Source organism: Phoxinus phoxinus, assembly GCF_949152265.1.
Source record: "Phoxinus phoxinus genome assembly, chromosome: 12".
Classification (NCBI taxonomy): Eukaryota; Metazoa; Chordata; class Actinopteri; order Cypriniformes; family Leuciscidae; genus Phoxinus; species Phoxinus phoxinus.
The window spans coordinates 15,228,598-15,241,482 of record NC_136887.1 but is presented as its reverse complement, the minus strand read 5'-3'; the positions used below and the strand labels follow the sequence as shown (position 1 = coordinate 15,241,482).

The 12,885-nt window shown below is 39.1% G+C and overlaps 1 protein-coding gene across 1 annotated transcript; it reads left to right on the top strand.

Annotated features, from left to right (window-relative positions):
- Positions 1-6,020: 6,020 nt before the first annotated feature.
- On the top strand, positions 6,021-12,885 carry LOC307008262 (uncharacterized protein). The gene is made up of 4 exons (XM_079630977.1): positions 6,021-6,149; positions 6,280-6,324; positions 7,122-7,664; positions 10,663-12,885. Exons 3-4 carry the CDS (start codon positions 7,126-7,128, stop codon positions 11,870-11,872), a joined length of 1,749 nt encoding a protein of 582 aa, XP_079487103.1. The 5' UTR covers positions 6,021-6,149; positions 6,280-6,324; positions 7,122-7,125; the 3' UTR covers positions 11,873-12,885.

Genomic DNA, 12,885 nt, shown 5'->3' with positions numbered 1-12,885 from the left:
ATTCTCTCTGTCTATCATACCCCTTAATGTACATTAAGATGCTTACATTCTCCGCCTTTCTTGTTGAGAGATGGAAGCCCAGCATTTAATAATTCATCAATGTGAAAAACAACAGACTGGCAGTAATGAGGTGCATACTGCTCAGGTTTACTCCCAGCAGAGCGTACAGCTCCACGCTCACCTTTACCCATGCCAGAGCTCATTTCCCTTTACCAATTTGATGGACCATAAACTGCTTTAAAAGCTCTCCTCGTGCTCTCCTGAGTCACGTTCATTGAACTTTCACCTTGGTATTATGGCGTCTGTGGGTATTTTTAAGAGCATGCGTCAACGTTTCCAAGTCGGTGTGCTGTCACATTTAAATTGGGTGCAAGAAGCTTTCTGACTTGTAGAACTTTTCTCAGACTTTGACGAAGTAATAGTGACGCAGTCGGGTCGATAACTCAAGCATGGTCTTAAAAACATCATCGCGGCCATCATCGCTAAATCCGTGTGACCCGAGACCCCACTTCGGCTTTGCGGTTGATCACGGAGCCATACTGAGGGAGTTATGTGAAGGGCTGAGGAATGTCTTTTCCCCTGATTGCATTTTGGAGTGACTTGCTGAGTTAAGTGCTCCCTCATCAGCCTTGGAGAACAGACTTTGGCGTTTTTTTTAGGTGAAATTCTCAAAATGCTTCATTTACACAACTCAAATGTCAAGTGTGATAATGGCCTTTGTGCTTGGTGAGCTCTGGCTTAATCAAAGTCTAACCGGCCGACCGGCCTGTGGGAAATCGAACATAGCAATTAGCACTCAAACACACAGCCTAGCAATTCCGTGTGAAGCTCTCAGTTTGCTTTTCAGCTCTTCAATTTTTAATGCAACTTAGCTATGAGGTTATTTTGCTTATTTTCCTCCCGCTTAATGTGCTTGTGGGACCTCTGCTAATTCGTGCTGGCCTTTTTGCATATTTGAAGCTTTCATGTCCCTCGTGGGATGCTAATAATGAATCTAACCTTTAAATGCGGGGAGAAATTTAGGCCTTAAGCCCGAGTTTTAAATCTGACGTCTTGCACTGACTGAAGAGTTGAAAAAGTCACCGGAGGTAGACTGAGGTGTGTTGAGAAGCCCTGTAATGAGATGATTTACAAAGGAATGTCGACGGTTAGCCTTGTTTTAGGCAAAATATACATGCCGGGGGACTTAAAGGACTTTTCATATGAGTATTGTATGCTTTTCAGTCCTTTTTGGATAAAAGTGGTATTTTCCCTGTAAGAGTAACTCGTGAGGCTTACGCAGCAAGGCACGCAGGCAATGGAAACTGAATAGGTGGTTGTTATCCTCTCAAAGGTTTATAACTTTGACCTGAGCTTGAAATGCTTTCAGATTCTGTGAGCCACAGCAGTTTCTCTTCATATCTCGCTTTTGTCTTTTTTTTATGAGGCTGCTGTTTGATACATCAAATGGTGCTTTTCTTTTCTGTCTGCCCAGGAATACATCAGTCACTGGAATGACATCAGTTCATACAGCACACTTTCAGTGCCGGAAACCTGTTCACAAACATGTGTACATCTTAAACGTGTGCATAAGCAGCAATAAGCAAATCGTGAGAATGAAAAGGGGAGAAAAGGGGAAAAAGCTTCACATTTATCCCGAAATATCTCTGAAAACGTGGAATGCAAACCATCAGTTTTGCAAATAAAGTGTCCTTCTCCTGGGAAGTGGCTTTCAAAGCTGTTCTCACGCTGATTTGTAACCTAACGCACAGTATTTATTTATTTAATTGATTTTACATGAGAGAGACTTAAGTAACTTACAGCGGATGAGTCCTTCAGGCTGCTGGGTAATAAAGATCAAAGCAGCGATGTAACCGAATGTTCAGGACTGGAGGGAACAAATCGAAGAATTTAAGAATCAGAGACGCACATATTGATGGACCGCTTTTAAATATGGCGGGACAGGAGTCTGGATTTTTGCTTTTCTTTTTGGGGGGAGGGATGTGAAAGGCTCATATAATGGATAATGTGATATTGAACTTGATATAAGGTTAGATATTGAATTGCTGTACTAACTGTTTTGCTTATAAGTGCTCTGTCTGTCAGGGTTCTGCCCAAGCAGCCTTGTCTGTGTTGTCGTGGTTTCATGTTTCTATGTTTGTCTTGTTTGAGCACATGGCTCTTTCTTGGTCTGTGTTTGCCATGTGCTCCTCATGTCCCACCTCCATGTTTCCTGTTACCACGCTCCCTTGTTTAGTCCATGGCTGCATCCCAATTCGCCTACTACGCCCTAAATGTATGTACTCTTTTTGTGAAGAAAAAGTACATACTTTTGAGTGTGTAGCAAAAGAGCAGGCAAACTATGGGACATACTACTTCCTCATCTTTAACGGAAAGATCTGTCACGTGCCTCCTGTCTGTAAACTGCCCTGTCAATCATCTTGTCACAGTTAAAATCCTCCATTCAATCTAATTTAATTTCCTACCATTTCGGAGAGAAATGTAGTAGCACGTTCATCTGCCAGTCGTGGGCCTTTCATGCGGAGACTCTCCTCGTATGTTTGCAATTTGAATGTAATGATGCATTTAAAAGTTAATGGCTAAACTTGTCTTTACAAAAGTTCACAAGCTGCTGCAGATGCAATATAATGTAGACGCAATATAATGTAGACAGCATTGAATAAATACATTTTCGTCAGGTTAGATACTGATAATTAGCACTCAAACCCCTTTATCTAAACCTCTCTACACAATCGCCGGACTCAATCATCCATGTCTGTAGTTTTTTTGAACACTTTTCAATCGTGTTTGTAGTTCTAACTGAATCCTCGTCCAACGCGTGATGGGTTATGGGCAATATCAGCCGTTAGAGTGTTCATCGATCTGCACTTCAGATTCTGACCGGAAATAGTAGACCATCCGGGTATCTTAGGAACACTCATTTCAACATACTACGATTTGGGACGTACTAATTCTACTTTCGAATACTATTTAGGACGGATAGCATGCGAATATGTTTAGCCATTAACTTTTAAATGCATCATTACATTCAAATTGCAAACACATGAGGAGAGTCTCCGCATGAAAGACACACGACTGACAGATGAACGTGCTACTACATTTCTCAACGAAACGGTAGGAAATTACATTAGATTGAATGGAAGATTTTAACTGTGACAAGATGATTGACAGGGCAGTTTACTGACAGGATGCACGCGACATATCTGTCCGTTAAAGATGAGGAAGTAGTATGTCCCGAAAGCTTGCTACTCTTTTGCTACACACTCAAAAGTATGTACTTTTTCTTCACAAAAAGAGTACATTTAGGGCGTAGTATAAGTAGGCGAATTGGGATGCGGCCTCAATCTCCTGTTTCAAGCCTCTGGTTCTGTGAGCCTCTAACTGGCGGCAAGACTGGTGCAACATCTCAGATCTACATCGAGCTACGAGTTCCTTGTTCCTACCTGGTCTTTGCTTTGGAGCTGCCTTTATCACTCACGTCATCACCATCTTCTGTCGTCTCAGTGGTCCCCCATCCTGCCTGTCGACGTGTCGTCTGCCCTGCCCTATACTGTTGAACTGTGATTCACGCTTCACTGTTCCTGCTGTCTCAAGTCTTCAGTGTTGTTAATAAAAACCCGTCTGCTCATTTGCGTCTGGGTCCAATCTCTTGCAGAATTGTGACACTGTCATTTGCAAGGTTGAGTACATTTTTTTTTAACCTATTCATTCAGTCCCACTGCCTCATATGCTCTATTTTGAATATTCATTATCTTTCTTTTTAGTTGAGAGAACAAGTCAATAATCGAGAAGGGTATTCCTGCACAACGGGAGGCTGCAGTTTCAGGACCCCAGTTCTAGGACCGCAGCAGTTTCAGGACCCTAGTTTAATATGACAGCGCCACCTACAGAACTAGATCACCCAAAACACTTTCGCGGCAAAGATCACATTGTTGATCACAACAGATTGTTGTTCAACATTCATTGCTCGTTAAAACATCACACTCTTACTTATTTTATCTGGACAAACTGAGCATCATTAGAAAGATTTAAGACTCGATAGTGTTTATGATAAAACTCAAACAGCGAACACAGAGAGATCTGGGTCTCCTCTTCCTGATTTGCGTCAGTAATGTACTCATTCGCTGTACAGCTGTCAATCATCTCACGTGGTTCAACGTGACAATAATCCTGCTCTTCAGCATGACGCGGTCCTGTTATCCGTGATAACAAAGCTAAGACACATCTCTTCACCTGAAACAAGAAGCTAATAAATGCACGATTTCGAGTATATGTGGTTTGTGTGTGATTTTCGTGCGATTTTGGGTATTTTCATATGAATTAAGAATGTTTACAGTATTGCCAAGCAAGGTGTAGCCATTAGCTGCATATAAATTGCTTTATTATACCATATTTCAACATCTTTTTATGACTTAAAACCATTTTAAACCGCGACCGGAATATGGTAACTTACAAATACTCGATGGTGGTTTAAAGTGAGCTTTAAGTAAAAGTGTAATATTAATCTTTTAAATTGTGTCGTGTAGCTTGATGCTACTTGCTCTAATCCACCTGCTGCAGGAGCTTTTCTTTTCCATAATCTTATTTGTTAAAATATACATTTTTTTTCTAATGAGACTTAGGATCAAGGTGGATCTTGATACTATGTACAAACTAAACATCCTGGATCCTAGAACTGCGGTCCTGAAACAGCAGCTGCCGCTATATCATCCAGTTCGGTAGGTGGCGCTGTCACAAAAAACTAGGGTCCTAAAACTGCGGTCCTAAAACTGGGGTCCTAAAACTGCAGCCTCCGGTTGTGCAGGAACATACTACTGGAATAATCACCATCATACAGTTTAAAGTTGACAGCATTGAAGTGGAAACCTGGGATGAACTCCTAGGTGGCACAATCAGTCATTATGTATAATGAATGAATTTAGATAATTCATGAATATGCATCAACATGAAATCAGATAAACAAAATTAATTGATAAAGAAGACAGAGATCTGCAGAAAGAGATGGGATGGGAACAGTAGTTAACTACCTTAGTAATTATGAACTAAGAATGAACAATACTTAAGCATTTATTAATCTTGGTTAATATTGATTTCAACATTTACTAATATATACTATAGCCTATTATTCAAATCAAAGCTTGTATTTGTTAACATTAGTTAATGCACTGTGAATTAACATGAACAAACAATGAACAGCTGTATTTTTATTAACTAACATTAACAAAGATTGATAATGACTGTAACAATGTATTGCTCATTGTTAGTTCATGTTAGTTATTAATACATTAACAAATGTTAATGAACCTTATTGTAAAGTTACCGATGAAGGATAGACCCGTTTAGCCCTCTCACCTGATTTCTTTCCACAAAAATGCTGATGAGAAGAACTACTTGCATGTCAAATGTTTGTTTACATTTTGTAACATTAGATGTTTTATGTAGACTGACATTCTGTAACCTTTCTACCTTCCAGAATTTAAATGAACCCCTTCAATACTGTTTAAAAGCATCACAGGACCTTATACGATCGGTAAATCAACGAGAAAGTGTGCAGAGCTGCATATATCTTAACAAAGAGTGGCCAAAAAGTATTCTAACCGGACTTTATACGTATGTCATCATCTGGCCGCCATTATAAAGTGCTACACTGCCCTCTGCTGGTTCAGCCTACATGATGACTTCAAGTTCAGTAAGGCTTTACAAGAAACATGACAGCTAGATTATCAATATAAAACATCATTTCAAATAAACAAACATGCAAATAATACATTTTTTTATTGTGTAGGCTATGATAAGGTAACTTATGGTTAATTAACAGGTTTTTACAGTAGCGTTCATTTTTATTTTCAGTCCAAAATTACCACCGGTTGTTCTAATGGGATTGTTCATGCACTTGAGATGCAGTATAAGATACTTTGAATAAAAAGTGTCTGGTAAATAGTAGTATGTAACTAAGAAATGTCAGGGCCTGTAAATTGATTGTGCTATTTGAAAACCTTTTGTATGGCCTTTCCATCCTCGTTAATGAGGATATACGTCATAACCTGCCTTGAATGCAATCCGGTTTGTAGTGACAGCAAAATAAAAAAATAAATAAAAAAAATTGTGTTGACTGCAGAAAACCAAGTCTTTGCATTTGCAGATATCAGGTAAAGACCAATAAATTTCACACTGGCGTGCTCGTTAAATATCAGGAGCCAATAATATTTTAACAATCATGAATAATTACCCCAAATGTGCAATGCTCACTGTTTTCGTTGGCCTGACTTCACTGTGTAGTGGGCGTGGTCAAGCTTCAGCACAACCGATCGCAACAAGCACATGGTAAGACAATGCTCTGCCTAATCATTTTCATGAAAATAGCAATAATTCATAAAATATTGCATTGTGTACTTTTCTTTCAAAATAATGATTTAATGGACTATTTAAAAAAAGTCGCATAATATTACTTGTAAGGATGTTTAGAGTAGTGACCCATTTAGCTTAGCTTAAGGTGTTAACGTTAGGTAAAGTGGGACAGTAGCTCAGCTGTCTATTAATGTGGGACACTTCGGAGTTATGCTAATAAAATATTAGCGTTCGTCATCCTACCAATGCGACCAATTATGTCACAAGCCCGATGTTTTCTAATAGTCCCACTGTAGCAATGCTAGGTGAAACCGGATGCTAATAGGATATCTAATGTTTCTCTTATGCTGGTTGAAGTTTGAATTTTAACTTAGATTTCAGTTTTATCTGGAAGCAGTCTCATATTAAAATATGAGACTGTTTGTGGCAATTATTATAATAATTGTTTTGATATAACATATAAATCTATGACTTTTAAATGTGTCTAAAATATATAAGGATTTTTTTTCATTAATATATGTCTGATTGACATCTTTACCTGATTTATTGTTGTCATTATAGTGAATGTGTCAGCATCTATATATTATATATAGCCTCTCTCTCTCTCTCTCTCTCTCTCTCTCTCTCTCTCTCTCTCTCTCTCTCTCTCACTCTCTCTCTCTCACTCTCTCTCTCTCTCTATATATATAATGCTAATGAATAATTTAATTGGAGTAGACGGGCCAGAATTTTAGACCTTATTCAACAACATTCTGACTTTTATCTTTTTATAGAAAAATGGCACCTAACCCAAAGAAGTCAGGTAAACTGCAGAGAAAACAGCAAGATGAAGGAGAGCATAAAGGAAGAAAAGGGCTGAAGACGAATCAGTGGAGAGAGGACCAAATGAAAGCTGCAATAGAGGAATATAAAGAGCAGGTCGAGTCAGGGAGGCCTGCGCTGCGATTGGTCGCAAGGAAGTGGAACGTGCCAAAAACAACCCTTCAAAGACGCGTGAAAGGGCTTGTTGAGAGATCGGAGCATGCGTCTGGAAGAAAGCCATTCATCCCTGTTGAATCTGAGCAGGAGTTAGTGCGTCTTCTCACCTTGCTTTCACAGAGAGGCTTCCCGTTGAGGAGGACTGATGTTCAGTCTCTTGCTTTTGAGTTTGCCAAGATAAATGGCATCCGAGGGTTTTCAGAAGAGAAGCAAAAGGCTGGCTATCACTGGTACGAGGGCTTTATAAAGCGAAACCCAGGGCTGAAAATAAAGACACCAGGGGCCATATCACCAGCGACAAGAATGAATGAAGAAGAGCTGCGAAAATGGTTGAAAACGTAAGAAATCACCCTTGTCTCATTGATATACGTATGTATATTATATACATTCATATGTCACATTACTTTAGAGAATTTAAATTTAGGCTAGGTACGCCATGAGAGTACCGCAGTATATACTGTGGGTGGTGTATCACGTTTTTTTGGTTCGGTTTGAATATGGTTACACCCCCAATAACTAGAGTTTAAAATTATTTATAAAAAACACACACGCAAACACACTATATACAGTTGTAATCAAAATTCTTCAACCCCCATTGCAAATCTGGTTTATTGGCAAAATCAACTTTCGACTGTTTCCAATGAACCAATCAAATAAAAGTAATTATAATAGCTCAACACAACTAAAGTGGTTTTGCATAAAAAATTCAACTTTTAATGACTTCTGCAGTCTCTAAAATTATTCAACCCCCTGAATAGAATCCCTCACAACAGCACAAATGTGCTAAACAGGTGCACACCTGATGCAACTAATCAAGGGCTTCATTAGTCGCACCAGGTGTGCTTGAGCTAGAACACGTGAAATACCTGAACTGGCTAGGTTTGTTGAGTGTCACGTTTGACTGCATGTTAGAAATATGGATTAGTCAAAAGAATGGTCCAAAAGGTTAAGAGAAGATATAATCACCCTTCACAAACAAGGCACAGGATACAAAAAGATAGCGGAGGCACTAATTGTTCCTAGAGACACCGTTGGAAGCTTAGTTTCTGAAGTTCAAAGTTAAAGGAACAGTGGTTACACTACCTGGACTGGGCAGAAAAAGAAAGCTATCCAACGGCTGCAAACAGATTTCTGAGAAAGCAGGTTCAGAAAAACCCTCAAGTGACTGCAAAAGACCTGAAGTAAGACTTGGTGGCAACAGGCACTAAGGTTTCAGTTTGCACAGTAAGGCACGTAATAAACGCATGCTGGAACTCCAAGAAGTACACCACTACTGACCCAAAAGCACAAGAAAAGTATAAATGAAATAAGAGACAGAGACTGCATGATTAATTGCAATTAACCAAAAATCCCACTTAAACCGATTTGGCTTAATGCGATTCTGAAATTGCAAAGGCTCCAATCATTTTTTATGCGCAGCTTGTCAGTGAAGCACGGTTCAGTAAGCAGTAGTAAATGCTGATCCATCTGAAAGCACTGCTAGTTTGAGTCGCTTATACCATGCATTTGAAAAAGTAACACGTCATAGCACAAGGAGTCAGACTCAGACTTTCTGTTTCTTCATGTAATCCCAGATTGACTCGATGATGGTGAGATCAGATATCCGTGTGGAGTATACCGGTTGTTGTCAGACTTCTTATGCATACAAAAATCTCACTGGATTATAACAATTAATGGCTAAATGAATGTTTGGAAATCTACAATTAATGGCTAAATGAATGTTTGGAAATCTACAATTAATGGCTAAATGAATGTTTGGAAATCGACACTGAGATTTCCTACTAACACATTACAGCAAAAGATATACATAACTGCTTTAAAAAAATTGGGGGTGAAAATACTAATGTGCCTAAGACTTTTGCACAGTACTGTATTATATATATATATATATATATATATATATATATATATAGCCTATATAATAATTGTCTTTTTTTGAATGGCCTTTTATTGTGGCCAGCCTAAGGCACACCTGTGCAATAATCATGCTGTCTAATCAGCATCTTGATATGCCACACCTGTGAGGTGGATGGATTATCTCGGGAAAGGAGAAGTGCTCACTAACACAGATTTAGACAAATTTGTGAACAATATTTGAGAGAAATAGGCCTTTTGTGTACATATAAAAAGTCTTAGATCTTTGAGTTCAGCTAATAAAAAATGGGGGTAAAAACAAAAGTGTTGCGTTTATAATTTTGTTCAGTGAGTCTATATATACATACATATATATATATATATATAATAGTACTGTGCAAAAGTGTGTGTATATATATATATATTAGTGCTGTCAATCGATTAAAAATGTACTCGATTAATCACAAATTTTCTCTTTGATTAATCACAATTAAAAACACTTACATTGTTATAGGTTTGTATTTAGTTTATATATTTAATAATCTAATAATTTCACAGTTCATCTCCAAATTAATATAGAGACAACATAAATACAGTATATGTTAAATACTTGTTTAATGGCATCCTTTTATGAATGTAGGTCAGTATCACTGATACTAATATAGCTATTGATGTCTGGATAAAAATGATCCCTCATTTTTTAAGTCCAGAGTCAACGCAGCCGCCTACCAGGACATTTTAGAGCACTTCATGCTTCCTTCAGCAGACAACCTTTATGAAGATGCTGACTTCATTTTCCAGCAGGACTTGGCACCTGCCCACACTGCCAAAAGAACCAAAACCTGGTTCAATGACCATGGGATTACTGTTCTTGATTGGCCAGCAAACTCGCCTGACCTGAACCCCATAGAGAATCTATGGGGCATTGCCAAGAGAAAGATGAGAGACATGAGACCGAACAATTCAGAAGAGCTGAAGGCCGCTATTGAAGCATCCTGGTCTTCTATAACACCTCTGCAGTGCCACAGGCTGATAGCATCCATGCCACGCCGCACTGAGGCAGTAATTCATGCAAACCAAGTACTGAGTACATATGCATGATTTTACTTTTCAGAGGGCCAAAATTTCTATATTTAAAATCCTTTTTTTTATTGATGTAATATTCTAATTTTCTGAGATTTTAAATTCGGGGTTTTCATAAGCTGTAAGCCATAATCATCAAACATATAACAAATAAAGGCTTGAAATATCTCACTTTGCATGAAATGAGTCCATATAATATATTTGTTTCACCTTATAAGTTGAATTAATTAAATAAATGAACTTTTGCACGATATTAAAATTTTCCGACTTTATATATATATATATATATTAGGCCTTTATACTGTATATACTTAGTATGCTAATGAATAATTTAATTGGAGTAGTCGGGACAGAATATTAAAACTAATTCAACAACATTCTGACTTATTTTCTTTATAGAAAAATGGCACCTAACCCAAAGAAGTCAGGTAAACTGCAGAGAAAACAGCAAGATGAAGGAGAGCATAAAGGAAGAAAAGGGCTGAAGATGAATCAGTGGAGAGAGGACCAAATGAAAGCTGCAATAGAGGAATATAAAGAGCAGGTCGAGTCAGGGAGGCCTGCGCTGCGATTGGTCGCAAGGAAGTGGAACGTGCCAAAAACAACCCTTCAAAGACGCGTGAAAGGGCTTGTTGAGGGATCGGAGCATGCGTCTGGAAGAAAGCCATTCATCCCTGTTGAATCTGAGCAGGAGTTAGTGCGTCTTCTCACCTTGCTTTCGCAGAGAGGCTTCCCGTTGAGGAGGACTGATGTTCAGTCTCTTGCTTTTGAGTTTGCCAAGATAAATGGCATCCGAGGGTTTTCAGAAGAGAAGCAAAAGGCTGGCTATCACTGGTACGAGGGCTTTATAAAGCGAAACCCAGGGCTGAAAATAAAGAAACCAGGGGCCATATCACCAGCGACAAGGATGAATGAAGAAGAGCTGGGAAAATGGTTTAAAATGTACGAAATCACCCTTGATGCCTTGGGAATTAAAGACGTCCCCTCACATATTTGGAAGTGTGATTTATCAGGACTACAAGACGATTTCTCCTCTCAGCAATATGTTGGGAAAGGAGAAGAGCCCTGCTTTCAGATCAGAGCTGAGGGGGAAGAGGAAACTGCCACCACGGTACTAGCAGCATTCAATGCCAGTGGTACATTTGCTCCTCCGCTTATCATTTTAAAAGAAAACGGGGTGAGAAGTGAGCGGTTAAACGAATCCATGGAAAACGTTTCCATTAGAGCATCGAATAATGGCTGGATAACAGCAGAGCTGTTTGTTGAGTGGGGCAAAATGTTTGTGGCACAGCTCCCAAAAGATGACGCCAGACCCCACCTTCTGCTCCTCGATGGCCAAAGCAGCCACGTATTCAACCTTGGCTTTTTCAATCTAATGAACCAGAACAATGTGGAAGTCATATGCTATCCTGCACTGCAACTGGAAAACAGAGCTCTGTTTACGAGTCTCAAACACAACTGGAGTGAAGTGAGTCGCAAGTGGAATCAGCAATGTGCAGGCATGAAGTTGCCCAAAGCACATTGTTCTGTTTTTACGGAAGCGTGGAAGACAACGGCAACTGTGGAAAGAGCCCAGGATGGGTTCAGGACATGGGGATGTTCCCATTGAATGAGTTGGCCTTCATTGAGCATGAGCCGCCTCCTACCAACCTGTCTCGCATGGAAAGAAACACGCCGCCCACTGAAGACGCTGCACATTGCAGCACAGAGAGCGGCTCTGGTGAGCCTTCAGCTGTTGAAGTGACATCATTCAAAGACTTTGTGGTCACACAAAAATGTAGCAGGGGTACGAAGACACCCAGAGCCAAGACAATACCATATTTCCACAGAGACACAGAACACACTCTTTATAATGAACTTCATTTAAAACAAAAAACATTTAAAACTACTTCCTGCAAGGGCTGCCTCATAAAACACGGCGCAGATGATGATCCGAAAGCTTCTGAAGCATGGATCCGATGCAGCAACTGTAAGGCCTGCTACCATGAGTCTTGTGTAGACGAGGATGGGATATATGAATGGGTTTATGATGTAGATGGTGATGATCAATAAACTGAAGCATGGAAACCGAACATGATTTTAGACCAAGAAAACATTAATCACATATTAGTGGTGTTAAAATAAAATATTGTCCTGTGAAAATTAGATATCAGCTTTTAAGACAGTATGACCCATTGAATGGACTGTCACAGCCTTGTTTTCATTTGTTTATAATTAAATCAATTAAATTGACTAAGTATTGTACTAGTATTTGCAATCCTTCTTCCCTGTGATTGCTCAATTAGTTAATTAGATCCAGTCTACTTCTTCGACATGTCTGTCATGGGAGCTGCTTTCTTTGCCCCTTGCTAGGATCTTATTAGTCATGTCTTGGCCCCTCATGATGCGCACTGGTTTGCCCATGAGATCAGAACATTTCAGAGCCTCTAAGCCAGGGCATTTTATGTATCATGGTGTTCAAAGGTTACACAACCATATCCACGAGACCAGGTCAGTTTCATTCCTCAACATCAAAACAATTTAGGGTGATTTAGTATCATAATATCATAATAAATTATAGCAATATAAATTAAACCCAATAAATAACCTGCATAAATAAAAGGCTAAAATGTAAAGCTATGG

Excerpts from the sequence above, each read along its gene's own strand:
- LOC307008262 (XM_079630977.1), top strand. The coding sequence starts at position 7,126 with ATGGCACCTAACCCAAAGAAGTCAGGTAAACTGCAGAGAAAACAGCAA. Across the intron at positions 7,665-10,662 it reads CTGCGAAAATGGTTGAAAAC|AAAAATGGCACCTAACCCAA; the intron begins GTAAGAAATCAC and ends TTTTCTTTATAG.